The sequence below is a fragment of the Ranitomeya variabilis genome, chromosome 4 (genome assembly GCF_051348905.1).
Source record: "Ranitomeya variabilis isolate aRanVar5 chromosome 4, aRanVar5.hap1, whole genome shotgun sequence".
Taxonomy (NCBI): domain Eukaryota; kingdom Metazoa; phylum Chordata; class Amphibia; order Anura; family Dendrobatidae; genus Ranitomeya; species Ranitomeya variabilis.
In genome coordinates, this window is record NC_135235.1 from 373,138,079 (window position 1) to 373,153,118 (window position 15,040).

General features: G+C 39.6%; 1 protein-coding gene and 2 long non-coding RNA genes across 4 annotated transcripts in view; 2 read left to right on the forward strand and 1 right to left on the reverse strand.

The window, feature by feature from the left end:
• The window catches only part of C4H10orf71 (chromosome 4 C10orf71 homolog), a 375,364-nt gene extending 368,707 nt beyond the window's left edge, over positions 1–6,657 (forward strand). For both annotated transcript variants that reach the window (XM_077250749.1, XM_077250750.1), the window contains exon 6: positions 357–6,657. In XM_077250749.1, the coding sequence (XP_077106864.1) occupies positions 435–4,865 (4,431 nt within the window). In that variant the 5' untranslated portion in view covers positions 357–434 and the 3' untranslated portion in view covers positions 4,866–6,657. The remainder of the gene's footprint in view (positions 1–356) is intronic.
• Positions 6,658–7,845: 1,188 nt separating this feature from the next.
• On the reverse strand, positions 7,846–8,570 carry LOC143768935 (uncharacterized). Its single transcript, XR_013214130.1, has 4 exons — positions 8,386–8,570; positions 8,246–8,305; positions 8,067–8,145; positions 7,846–7,942 (listed from the first exon to the last, which is right to left on the reverse strand). It is a non-coding gene; the product is annotated as an uncharacterized LOC143768935 (long non-coding RNA).
• Positions 8,571–10,870: 2,300 nt separating this feature from the next.
• On the forward strand, positions 10,871–13,057 carry LOC143768936 (uncharacterized). Its single transcript, XR_013214131.1, has 3 exons — positions 10,871–11,016; positions 11,102–11,161; positions 12,611–13,057. It is a non-coding gene; the product is annotated as an uncharacterized LOC143768936 (long non-coding RNA).
• Positions 13,058–15,040: the final 1,983 nt, after the last annotated feature.

Below are 15,040 nucleotides of genomic sequence, written 5' to 3' on the forward strand. Positions count from 1 at the left end.
GCTTCAAATATTTTTTTCCCTATTTTCCACCTCTAAAACCTGGGTGCGTCTTAGAGTCCGGTGCATCTTATAGTCCGAAAAATACGGTGTATATATATACATATATATATATATATATATATATATATATATATATATATATATATACATATATATATATATATATATATATACATATATATATATATATATATATATATATATATATATATATATATATTATAAACATATATACACACACACACATACTGCTTGTCCTTACACATTGTCCATTTGCTGTAAATAAAAATAAAAAAGCATGACATTGTTAAATAGTATAAATCTTTTTGAGTAGATTTTACTCTTTCTGTCCACAGGAATGACCCATTGGGAACCTGAAGAAATTTCATACATCTGCCACCTGTAAAACATATAAAATAAAATTATTTGCTGAAATGCTTCGTTACAAAAAGAATAAAAGACAGGCTGATGGCCTAGGTACAAGTGTCTCTCTAATGGATGACACAGATCGGGAGGTGAGCAGTTTCACAGATCGAGCATTCAGAAGTTTATGTGTTGCAGAAGAAGAGCCATTTAATGATGTTCCTCATGTGCCATCCCCTATTAAAGGAATGTCGCTTTCAACAAAGTACCATCTAGGAATTTTTAATCTTTCAGTCAGAAAAACTCAGCCATTGGCACAGTTACCCACAACTCCACGCCAACGTGGGAAGTGGGCTCCAACATTCCAGCCTTTGCTTACTTATGCAAAAATAGGTGTGACCGATGTCAAGACCAATAACAGCAAACTATTTGCCCCTGTGCCAAGAGGCTCTAAGCAATGCTCCAAAGTGTCATCATTGATACAGACTTTTGATAACATTGAAAATGAGATACCAGATAACTCGCCTTTAGATTCAAGACTTATTTTATCTAAAGGTTGCTATAGAGACATTGAAGCAAATGCTGAAAGTGAGACTGTAAAAAAAACTTATATTAGTAATGAATTAATACCAGAATCTATCAATCCAGATGATAATCATCTTAATGACAACAACTTGCACAGACGTACTGCCAGAGAAGTGTTTCTGGAGTCTCAAACTGAAACGTGTTCTCGGCTCTCAAGGTCTCCGCTGCTTTCGTCGGGGTCACCATTGGCTGATCAAGCTAAAAAAGTTATAAAGCACAAGGATTCTCTCAGAAGGACAGCTTTTTTGCATAGTGAACATAGTGCTTTTAAATCCTGGAGTGACATAAATAGGAGAATGGTTGGAGGTGATGAAAGTGACAGTTCAATACCAGGGACACCTCCTCTTCCAAGATCAGCAACCCCATGCTCACCTCTACTTCAAAGAGCAATATCTGGACTAAAAGCAAGAGATGGAGTAATAGAATTAGGCTGGACTTCTCCTGCTTCTTCAGTATCCAGCAGCTATGATCCTAATCAAATGCTTAGAACAGTGCCTCCACTTCCTACCAGAAAAAATGCAAAACAAAATAGAGACTCTTACCAAAAAGCTGCTAGAACTCTGCTAAATGTAAGAAATCAAGATATGATAAAGACAGATGAGGGACATTCATCAAGTAAGGAGCAAGTCAATTGGATGAATAAAATGAATAAATCCAAATCACCAGAACAAGTCAATCATGTAGCTTCACCTAATAATGCTTCAGCATTGAACAATGCATCACAAATTTTTGTACGGCAAAAAGAGGAAGGCCATTCAAAGATAATTTCCCCAGAGCATATAGAAATGTCTGAAGCAACAAGCAAAGAAGAACTAAAGGAACAAGAGAAAAAGCAGCCACCCCCTGGAAAATTAAAAACATTAATACAGCAGATCGAAAAAGAATCAATTAAAGAAATTAAGCCAGTTCATTTTACAGAAAAAAAATATGACACTAGGAATTTTCCAAAGGATGAATCTGTAGAAATTCCCACTACAATTGAAAAATCACTATCTAGCTCTAATAATTTATCAGGCAGCAGCAATCATGTACCACCATGGAGGAAAACAAAAAGCAGTAATAAAATTGCCCCAGAGAAGATAATTCGAAGTAAAAGTGTAACCAAGAAAGAGACTGTTGCAGTTCATGCCCATGAAAATATATATTTATGCAAAGAAGTACAAGAAGAAAAACCATCAACTTTTAACATTTCAAATCTTTTGACTCCAGTTATAAGAAGGAAAAACATCCAAGAAGCCCTTGAAGAAAACAGTATAATAACAGCACCAATTAACATTGCAAGTAAAGATCAAGACCAAAGAGAACTCCTTTTATATCAGAAAAGAGATGATTATAAGTCTAAGGCAACAAGTTTACTATTTAATTTGAAAGATATGAGAAAAAGGGTCAAAAGTACATATAGTCCAGCCATTACTGCAAGAAATGGCTTTGAAAATAACTTGATGACAGACGTAAAAATGCAGGAATCTGTTATTCATGCTAATAATGTTCCAGATATCAATAGATTGTTTTATGAAGCTGAAAATCACACTTATTTTGAAGAAAACTTAAGGTTAACAGGAGAATCAGAGTTCAAAAGTAAATTAGTGGGAAATGAATCTGAGAACTATTTATCCTTGAGTCCCATGGATCAGATCACATCACATCAGAATGGAGAGCTCTCTGAAGAAAAAGTAATCTCAGATGCAAATTTTATACAGGAGGAGAAGGAAGGTTCTCAATTTCTCCGTACGAATAACAATCATATCCATAAAGAAATTGATCATTCTCCACTGAATCTTCATAGCAAAACTGATACATTTGTAGGTGGGGAGAGCACAATGTCTACTGAAGACTCTTTAACATGCCTAAATAACACAGAAGTCCATTGTCTGTCAGGAATGGAAAATGTAGAAGAAATTAAGCATGATGAATGTACAGATGGTGTATCTGATCCAGGTCATTGTGTTATGGAAACAAGTGTAGACATTGTTCCAAAACAATCAAAGACATTTTTTCCCTCTGAAGACATTGAAAGTAAATGGGATGCTGATCATCATGAAAATGAAAAGCAAGTTAGTAACGATGATGAAAGTAAAGAAATTTTACAGTATTTTGCAGTTAATAGTTGCAGTGGAGTAGATGGAATAGAGAGCAATGTGAAGTTTGGAGTTCTAGAGAGTCAAATTGAAAAAGAAGAATGCCAAGAGAATGTGACATTTGAAAAAGCAAGAGCAGAAAGTTCATGTTCTGAGGAACTTAAAAGGCCATCATCCATAACACCATTTAAACCAAATTTATTTTACTTAAAAGACAATAAAATTAAATCTTCTCCTATTACAAAATCAGTGAGACTTCCTCTTTTCAGGAGTCTTTCTGAAGATTGCTTGGCCTTCAAGAAGTTAGATGATACCTATTCATGGAAGATAGGAGACTTTAAAGATGCAAGAGAAAGCAAAGGCATAGGTACAGATATCCTCAAAACAAAGCATGCAGATATCAGTAATGTCAGCAAACATCAAAAACACCTAGAGGTAAGCCTCGCAGAAGAAACCCCAAAACACAAAGCTATGGAACACAATCAGGTACAAACTTACAAAGAAGAAGCAGAAGACCAGAAGCTTTGGAGGAATGTTAGTAGTATTAGAGATGATAAAACTAAAAATGAGGTAGAAGAGTCAACTGCAATCAACATGGCTAACAGGAGTAAAATGGTACCATGCTTAGAAGAGACTTTCTTCCATCCAGTTGAAACTTGTGTCTCTGAAGTAACGGGACTATCACCAGAATGTAATACTTTGATTGTACACAACATAAGAGACTCTACAAAAGAACTAGTAAATGGAGAACACATAGGTTCTCCTTGTATTCACAATGAAAATACAATTGATTCTCCTATTGATAATGGAATATTGCAGTTTGAGGATAGTGTTAGTTTTATAGAAGATATTGCCTGCTCTAACATAACAAGTCCAATGTCAGAGAGTGTTACTTGTTCCATTGTTGCCAGCCCCATGTCTGTTAATACCCAAAGCTCTGGATTCACCACAGCACTTTCAGCTTTAGAAGATATACCAAGTCCACCCTCAACAAGTGTAAATACAAGAAATGGAAAGTTCAATTTCTTGCATCCTGAACGAGTAATTCCACTTGACTCAGAGTCTAAAAGCACTCACTTAGTAAAACAGGAAAAAGGATCTGTTATAGAACCACAAAAGATGCATGCAAAACCTCCTGCTGTACCCCCTAAAACAGAAAAAGCATTACGCCGTGCCAAACGTTTGACCAAAAAACGAAGAAAGACAGATATGCCTCAAAGAGATTTCCTGGAATCTGATGTTGCTCTAGATGTTTCAGCACCAGGCAATCTTACACCAACATTGGTCTCATCACAATCACATCACAAATTAATGTCATGCACACCCAGATCCCTAGAGCATGAAGACATCATGTCTGAATCTTCGACGCAATCCCTTCCACTTACCCAACGTAAACTTCTGCTGGACCCTGACTCGGGTCGATACTTCATGGTCGACATCCCTGTTTGCTTGCGCATCAAAACCTTCTATGATCCTGAAACAGGAAAGTATCTGCAAATGTCGCTACCACCATCAGAAAGGGGAAATCCTGCCTTTGAAATGTCTAACAGTCCATATATGATGTACCCAGGGCTTACGCCAGTGCCTGTTTCATCTATTGTATCATACAAGGGTAAATCAGAGCTACTGAATCATGAAAATGTAAACACTTGTGAAAGGGAAAACTTATGGAATGACAAAGAGGAAGATTCTTTAAAAATGGATAATTTTAAAAATTGTGATTCCCATGACCAGAAAATAATCAGGACTCCACTGAGCATGGACAGAATTACAAGTAGAAGCTCAGATATTATCTCAATGAAAGATATAGATGACTTTGCAATGGAAGCAGTTTCATGAAATTTGTACTAGCAATTTAAAGTAAAAAAGTACAAAACCTTACAGTATGGTTAGATAACATAAAAGTTATACAGCCACTTTAATTCCATTTTGACATAACTTGTTTAAAACAGTACAACAAATATGTTAAAGATAGGCATAAACATTACATTTGCGACTACATTGGATTGCAAGTTCTCAAGTCACGAAAATGAACAAAGAGTTTGTGGTTTCATATAAGATAGTTGGGTAACCAAAATGTTTAGTCTTTTTAAGGAGAATGGTAATCCTTTTGTGTCTTGGTGTTAGGGTCGTCTTACCATAAATGTTCACTGTAATATAAAAATCACCAACTTTTTTGGATGGGTATTTGAGTGAATTGCTCCAACAATGGTGCAAACATGAAAGAGAATATGCGGCAACCAAGAGCACAAATGTTCCATTACATTAATTAAAAGTGTTTGCGCATTGTATGTTTACCACCATACACGTTTTATGCATATAAAATGCATTGATTTTGGGTGGATATTACATCTTGAATCACTGTCACTATAGTTTTCTTGTATAGGGTATGTGGTGTGCTGTGCAAAGGAACTCAGCAGAATAAAGTTTATGTGAACTGCCACCCTGAACTAAAAGTGTAGTTTTAATTCTATCGCTATTTGTTTCCAGAACACCATAGCCTTCGATGTCTAGTTAGCCAGTGAATGACTGTTTATTTTTCTATGTGTTTTGTCTTCAGCATATGATTCATTCAACCTGCAGCAGGAAAAAAATAAGTGGCTCTGGAATCTTGGTCTCATATCATTAGGTTTACATTGCCCAAGCATAAAATGGTGGCAGTGCAAGGAGGTGGAAATGTTGCCCATGTTCCCCCTTGAAGACACATGTATTGTATTTTCATGTGCAATGTTTTTAGTGTTGTGCATTATTAGCAGTAGAGTTGTGTTCTGTCCAGCCAGAAATAGTTGTTCGAAAAAGGTAGAACTAATGGTTGGGACTAGCCCAGAGTGGCAGGCACTAAAGTGAAGGGAAAGATAATTTCAGAAAGGGCCTAGCTTGCAGCTAGACAAGTCCTTTGGTCTGATTAATCAGCAGAGCCGCATGAATTGTGTGTCCCTAAAGTGAGTGGAGACACTGGCAATGGACAGCATGATCCAGAATGGGGACAACAAAAAGTGTTAGAAGGAGTTATTGATTCTTTTGAGACAAGGTCTGGAGCAGGAAGTGTAGACAGATGGTAGGAAGTTATATGACAGTCAAATGATGGAGCAGCGCTGAGAAGGAAAGGAGGCCGAAAAGAGAGAGTGCCCTGTGTGGTAGTTCCGAGGCGTCAGCAAGCATAGAGGAAAATAGGACATGGAACCTCTGGTTGAACAATAGAACTCTCACTTACTAGATAGTGGTGCTGTTTTTGGAGACTAGTGAAGCCCCCAAAGTGCTGTGCTGGGTGGTGGTGAAGCTAGAGAGAGAGGCTAAAGGATAAAGAGAGAGGAGCAAGCTCAGGAAGGAATAGAATGTGTATGAAAATGTCATATGTTCTAAGAGAAATGTCCATTAAGTTTTGCACCCGCTATCTCATGTACATACTTCTCCCTACATTATTGTTCAGTAAAAGACAGACTATTTTTGAGTGGTGGTCTCCCTCATTCAATGCTACAACATCTGGTCTTGACTAGCCAAAGTTACCAACATCATTCTGTCTACAAAGGCGTAGCTCCCCTGTAGTTAAAGTCCACACACCCAACCAGGACACCGATTTTCATGTAGCGTGCCGGGGTGTGAAAGACAAGCACCTCGCCCACGGCTACCACCCCACACCATGTTACAGCAGATTCTCTATATGCAGTGGGGAAAATAAGCATTTTAAACACTACCGATTTTGCAAGTTTTCTCACCTACAAAGAATGGAGAGGTCTATAATTTTTAACATAACTACACTTCAACTGTGAAAGACAGAATCTAAAAAACAGAAAATCACACTGTATGATTTTTAAATAATTAAATTGCATTTTATTGCATGCAATAAGTATTTGATCACCTACAAAACAGCAATAATTCTGGCTTTCACAGACCTGTTAGTTTTTCATTAAGAAGCCCTACTACTTTGCACTCATTACTTGTAATAATTGCACCTGTTTGAACTAGTTACCTATAAAAAAAGACACCTTTCCACGCACACCAACCTCTCCACCACGGCCAAGACCAAACACCTGTCTAAGGACACCAGGGACAAAATTGTAGATCTGTACAAGAGATGGATGGGCTACAGGACAATAGGCAAGCAGCTTGGTGAGAAGGTAGCAACTGTTGGCACAATTATTAGAAAATAGAAGAAACACAAGATGACTGTCAATCTTTCTAGGTCTGGGGGTCCATGAAAGATCTCGCCTCGTGGGGTTAAGATGATTCTGAGAAAGGTCATAAATCAGCCCAGAACTACATGAAAGGACCGGGTCAATGACCTGAAAGGAGCTGGGACCACAGTCTCAAACACTACCATTAGTAACACACTACGTCATCATGGATTAAAATCCTGCAGGGCACGCAAGGACCCCCTGCTGAATCCAGCACATGTCCAGGCCCATTTTAAAGATAGAAAGTCAATAATCACTGCACTCTTTGACCAGAAAGGGTTTGCTTCAAGTGAAAACAGTTTATTCATAGGTGAAGAGCGACAGGTAATAACGACGTTTCGGCCACAAAGTGGCCTTGATCACAGTGTCGCTGCAAAAAATTGAAAATAATAACAATAAGAATATAAACGTTATACACAATATAATACATATTTACAAACAAAAGGAAATTAAAACATGTTATATATGAAAGAGACTATACGATGATCAGTGTCAGATAAGGAGACAAGGAAAAACAACGGATATCCATAACGTGGAGACATCAGTCCCCAGGTCAGAGAGAAGGAGTCAAAAAGAATTACCACAACGTAGAGAGAAGGAAGTCTCAGCGAAACTTGTCAAGATAATCAGAATAAGAACGTACCCTTAAATTGATATATCAATGGTCGCACTTGTAAGTTTCCATCAGGTAAAAAGGTAAATTGAGGGATATGTCCAGATGAAACATCACAGGGAAATTTACTGAAAAAGCGAAACAAACCATGTATAGGGTACGATAGGTGTGGGATAATAAGAAGGGGGGGGGGGGAATTGCCGTATAAAGAAATGCCATATGTGACTAAGGGAGATGATGTGTACGACCTACCAGAAGCTGATAAGGAATAGGCTTACCACCTGGAATGTGGTCAGTATTAGAGGAAGTGGAGTAGCCTGAATTCATTAGACTGTAGGGGGAGAAAAAAGGGAAGGGGAGTTTGGAATGTCTACACCTATGCAGAGACTGCTACTATGAGCATGAGGTATATTACAGAAAAATATATTTACCGCATTAAACTGAGGATCAAGGTAACCATGTGTGGCAAACCGCTCAAATTCTAATACACGCTGTAAGATAAAGGGTAATCCAGGTAAGGGGAGCGTACCAAGTTTGGAGCGATATTTATCTAGAATGAGGCTGAGCTTACTTCCGGCGGGAGCCGCGATGTGTAGAGATGCGTGGCTACAGGAGCCGATGTCGGTGGTATAGTGGGAATGCTGGAGGACTTGCGTCTAGGAGAGGAGTATCTAAAGCGGCCGAGGCTCCCTGTTTTATGGTGTGCAGGCCGGTCAAGTGACCGGAAGTGACGTAGGACGCCGGCGCATGCGCAGATGGTCGGTGCTAGGCTAGAACTGCATGTGAATGTGTGCATGTTGCCATGGCAGCAGAGAGAGGGATGGCTGAAAATGTACCCAGGAGTATAGAAACAACCAGAAAATTGCAGCGCAATGTAAAAGGAAAAGCGGGGGAAATTAGGATATAGCCCAATAAGAGTATGGGGAGCATGGAGACAAACAAAGGGGTAATGGATGGTAGCAGAATAATAGAAGAAGTAATGAATGGTAGTGTCAAATGATTGTAGTGTATAATACCCAGGGGAAATTATAATATTAGGAGTACTGATAAACTACTGTAACGGCACAAAAAATCAAATCACAAAGTGGAACAAGCATAATAAATGCAGGGGCAGCAGGCTCTGATTAAAATAGACCAGCATATAAAGCTATTTAACCCCTTAATGACAGCCAATATGTCTTTTAACTGACCTGAGATATTAGAGAATAGCATCCCCATACAGGTGACAATCCAGCAGCTGTCGGCTGTACACTATAGCTGACAAGTTGCTGCATCAGCCACGATCAGTGTTTTCACCTTCCAAATCTGTTTAACCCCTTAGATGCTGCTGTCAATAGAGACTACATCATTATAAATGGTTAACAGATTGTGGGGGCTTCCTCTTTATCCAAATTGGTGCCCTCAGATCATGATTCTGTGTTCCTGATGTTTGCCATGGCAATTCACGACCAAATAGCGGCCTTAGAGTCTGGCGGCTGTTGTAACCTGTTCAGAAGTTACCGACATTTAGGTGGTAAAAATACACATTTTCATTTCTGTCATGCCACTTTGCATTAATTCCTGTAAAGCACCTGAAGGGTTAATAAACTACCTGACTGCAGTTTTCAATATGTCAGGGGGTGCTGTTTTTAAAATGGTATCACGTTTGGGGGTTTCCCAATATATGAGACCCTTAAAGTCAATTCAAACCTGGATAGGTCCCTAAAAAAAAAAAATTTTGTAAATTTCCTTGAAAAAATGAAACATTGCTGCTACATTTTTAATCCTCTTAAAATGGTAACAAAATAAATTAACATTTTACAAATGGTGCTGATGTAAAGCAGACATGTGGGAAATGTTATTTATTAATGGTTTGCTGTGGTATGACTATCTGGATTAAAGGGATAATCATTCAAATTTTGAAAATTGCTAATTTTTTTACATTCTTCTCAAATTTTTTATATTTTTTATAAATAAACACAAAACATACTGACCTAAATTTACCATTATCATAAAGTATAATGTGTCACGAAAAAACAATCTCAAAATCACTGGGATTTGCTGAACGGTTGCAGAGTTATAACCACATAAATTGACACTGGTCAGATTTCAAAAATTTGGCTCCGTCACTAAGGGGTTAAATCTAAAATAGTCAATGCAGAGGCAGCAGGCATTAGGACAAGCAGGCAGGCATAAATGGCGATATATCTGTAACACGCAGAGGCAGCAGGCATATGATCACAACGGCAAGAATATATGGCGGTGTACCTATATGGTAATACATGCAAAGGCCTTTACATACTGAACCAAGCAGACATATACATATGGAGATATATGGAAGTAAAAAAAGCAATGAATAGAAGTAAAAAAAATGGGTACAAAATAGCCAAAATAAGCAAAATAAACAAAATAAATACACGTAGGAGTCCAAACTAAAGAAAGCAAAAAGGTTAAATAGGAGGAAAGGGAAAAAAAGGGAAAAGCCTTTGCATGTATTACCATATAGGTACACCGCCATGCATTCTTGCCGTTGTGATCATATGCCTGCTGCCTCTGCGTGTTACAGATATATCGCCATTTATGCCTGCCTGCTTGTCCTAATGCCTGCTGCCTCTGCATTGACTATTTTACATTTAAATAGCTTTATATGCTGGTCTATTTTAATCAGAGCCTGCTGCCCCTGCATTTATTATGTTTGTTCCTCTTTGTGATTTGATTTTTTGTGCCGTTACAGTAGTTTATCAGTACTCCTAATATTATACTTTCCCCTGGGTATTATACACTACAATCATTTGACACTACCATTCATTACTTCTTCTATTATTCTGCTACCATCCATTACCCCTTTGTTTGTCTCCATGCTCCCCATACTCTTATTGGGCTATATCCTAATTTCCCCCGCTTTTCCTTTTACATTATGCTGCAATTCTCTGGTTGTTTCTATACTCCTGGGTACATTTTCAGCCATCCCTCTCTCTGCTGCCATGGCAACATGCACACATTCACACGCAGTTCTAGCCTAGCACTGACCACCTGCGCATGCGCCGGCATCCTACGTCACTTCCGGTCACCTGACCGGCCAGCACACCATAAAACAGGGAGCCTCAGCCGCTTTAGATACTCCTCTCCTACTCCTAGACGCAAGTCCTCCAGCATTCCCACTATACCGCCGACGTCGGCTCCTGTAGCCACGCATCTCTACACATCGCGGCTCCCGCCGGACGTAAGCTCAGCCTCATTCTAGATACCGTAAATATCGCTCCAAACTTGGTACGCTCCCCTTACCTGGATTACAATTTACCTTACAGCGTGTATTAGAATTTGAGCGGTTTGCCACACATGGTTACCTTGATCCTCATTTTAATGCGGTAAATACATTTTTCTGTAATATACTTCATGTTCATAGTAGCAGTCTCTGCATAGGTGTAGACATTCCAAACTCCCCTTCCCTTTTTTCTCCCCCAACAGTCTAATGAATTCAGGCTACTCCACTTCCTCTAATACTGACCACATTCCAGGTGGTAAGCCTATTCCTTATCAGCTTCTGGTAAGTCTTAGGGTACCGTCACACAGTGCCATTTTGATCGCTACGACGGTACGATTCGTGACGTTCTAGCGATATCCATACGATATCGCAGTGTCTGACACGCAGCAGCGATCAGGGACCCTGCTGAGAATCGTACGTCGTAGCAGATCGTATGGAACTTTCTTTCGTCGCTTGATCACCCGCTGACATCGCTGGATCGTTGTGTGTGACAGCGATCCAGCGATGTGTTCGCTTGTAACCAGGGTAAACATCGGGTAACTAAGCGCAGGGCCACGCTTAGTAACCCGATGTTTACCGTGGTTACCAGCGTAAACGTAAAAAAACAAACAGTACATACTCACATTCCGGTGTCTGTCCTCTGGCGTCTCAGCTTCTCTGCACTGTGAGCGCCGGCAAGCCAGAAAGCGAGCACAGCGGTGACGCGGTGACGTCACCGCTGTGCTTTCCGGCTATGGCGCTTACACAGTGGAGAGAAGCAGAACGCCGGGGGACAGACACTGGAATGTAAGTATGTACTGTTTGTTTTTTTTTACGTTTACGCTGGTAACCAGGGTAAACATCGGGTTACTAAGCGCGGCGCTGCGCTTAGTAACCCGATGTTTACCCTGGTTACCCGGGGACTTCGGCATCGCTCCAGCGCCGTGATTGCAACGTGTGACCGCAGTCTACGACGCTGGAGCGATAATCATACGATGCTACGACGTCACGAATCGTGCCGTCGTAGCGATGTAAATGGTACTGTGTGACGGTACCCTTACACACCATCTCCCTTAGGGTACCGTCACACAGTGGCATTTTCATCGCTACGACGGCACGATTCGTGACGTTGCAGCGTCGTATGATTATCGCTCCAGCGTCGTAGACTGCGGTCACACGTTGCAATACACGGCGCAGGAGCGATAATTTCATGACGTATTTGCGATGTAGAAGCTGTTGGTTACTGTGCGCACATCATATACAACCTGTGTCACACGATGCAATCATGCCGCCACAGCGGGACACTAGACGACGAAAGAAAGTTTCAAACGATCTGCTACGACGTACGATTCTCAGCGGGGTTCCGGATCGCAGTAGCGTGTTAGACACAGCGATATCGTAACGATATCGCTAGAACGTCACGAATCGTGCCGTCGTAGCGATGAAAATGGCACTGTGTGACGGTACCCTAAGTCACATATGGCATTTCTTTATATGGCAATTTCCCCCTCCCCCCCCTTCTTATTATCCCACACCTATCGTACCCTATACATGGTTTGTTTCGCTTTTTCAGTAAATTTCCCTGTGATGTTTCATCTGGACATATCCCTCAATTTACCTTTTTACCTGATGGAAACTTACAAGTGCGACCATTGATATATCAATTTAAGGGTACGTTCTTATTCTGATTATCTTGACAAGTTTCGCTGTGACTTCCATCTCTCTACGTTGTGGTAATTCTTTTTGACTCCTTCTCTCTGACCTGGGGACTGATGTCTCCACGTTATGGATATCCGTTGTTTTTCCTTGTCTCCTTATCTGACACTGATCATCGTATAGCCTCTTTCATATATGACATGTTTTCATTTCCTTTTGTTTGTAAATATGTATTATATTGTGTATAACGTTTATATTTTTACTGTTATTATTTTAAATTTTTTGCATCAACACTGTGATCAAGGCCACGTTGTGGCCGAAATGTCGTTATTACCTGTCGCTCTTCACCTATGAATAAACTGTTTTCACTTGGAGCAAACCCTTTCTGGTCAAAGAGTGCAGTGATTATTGACTTCTATGCTTATGGGATCTCTGGTTCCGTTCACTAGCACCACATATCCTAATCGTGTGCCAGCCATTCGTTTCTTCTTCAGGCCCATGCTAAGTTCACCAATGACCAAATGGATGATCCAGAGGAGGCATAGGAGAAGGTGAGATCAAAATAGAACTTTTTGTAATGGAATCCACTCACTGTGTTTGGTGGGAAAAGGATGAGTACAATCCCAAATTCACCATCCCAACTGTGAAGAATGGTGGGGGAGACATCATACTTTGGGGTGCCTTTCTGCAAAGGGGACAAGACGACTACACCGTATTGAAGGGAGGATGGATGGGGTCATGTATAGTGAGATTTTGGCCAACAACCTTCTTCCCTCAGTAAGAGCATTGAAGATGGGTTGTGGCTTGATCTTCCAAATAATAAATTTTGTTTTTTTTCACTGTATCAATTACTTATTTCATGCAATGAAATTAAGGAGAGAGAGCGCACATAGGGCGATAAAAGTGATAATTTGGATGACAATACACGGTAGGTGCAATCACCATTAGAGGTTGTGAAAAGTCACAATCACAAACCCTTGCAGAATATAAGAAGAAACAGTGGTCACTGCAGACTCCCATGGATACCAATGTGACAAAGAAGGAAGGAGAAGACCGGGTTTCTCAATGTATCCGCGCTGACCACACACAATGGAAGTTTTCTTGAAAGCTTTATTATGCCGACGCATTTCATGGCAATCTGCCACTTCCTCAGGGCCAAAGATTTTACAGTGTCTGTTTACAGCAGTGGTTTTATACAGAATCTTCATGGCATCATAATTACAAACAAACCGACATCACTTCCTGCGGGAACGCCCCCTCCAGTGCTAGAATGTCATACACCAGTTACAATGACTATTTCACAATCTAAACTCCGATGAAACACACTATTCACCTAAAACTTCTGTCTTTAATTAAAAAAATAAATATATAAAAAACAATGATCACTGCATATTTTTTTTTTAAATGGAGTTGGCTGGAATCAAACTCACAAGTTATGGGCAAGCCAGAACACTTAGGGTTCCCCATTACCATCATACTATCTCTCCACTTGTCGGGAATGGTTGAGGCTTTAGAGAAAACCTTCATAACATCCCAAACATCACTTCCTGCAATAACGCCCCCTCCAATATCATGATGTCACACAACAGTCACAATATCTTTACATCAATATATAACCTCTGATAAAACACATTAAACCTCTAAACAGTCAATTTTTTATTTAAAACCATATATGAAACCTATAATGAAAATGTGTTAAGATTTTATAAAATTACAATGGCTGGACTCGAACCCATAGGTTTTGGGCAAGGCAGAACACCAAATACTTCCCATTGTCATTATACGAAATCTACATATGTATATTCGATTAGGAGATCCGTCGGGCCACTAGGGACAAGAAACCATAAAGGATAGCTTATCAAAAAAGATCTACCAGCTCATTAAGACCTTTTGCAAGAATAGTATCTAATTTGTATATCCAATACACTTCTCTCTTATTTAGACACTGTAATCTATTTGGGGTATCCTCTGGTACATGATCTATAGGTGTAACTCGTATTGGGGCTTTGTTCCTGTGTTTTTCAAAACAATGTCAAGACAAGCCATGTTTCAGATATCCCTTGGAGATGTTGTGTCTATGTGAGTTCATCCTTAAATGTAGAGGCTGTGTGGTGCGTCCCACATATTGTTTCCCACAGCAACAATCAGTTAGATAAATAACAAAACTGGATTGGCATGTTAATTTAAAATTAATGTCATATACTCTCTCACTATCATTATTTGAGTGAAAAGTATTCACATTATCACTGATCCAAAGGCAACACAAGCATTTTTTTATTTTTACATTTGAAGGAACCTCTTAGAGGCATCTGTGAGGTGCTGATTCCTGCATAAGGGGCTTTTTTGA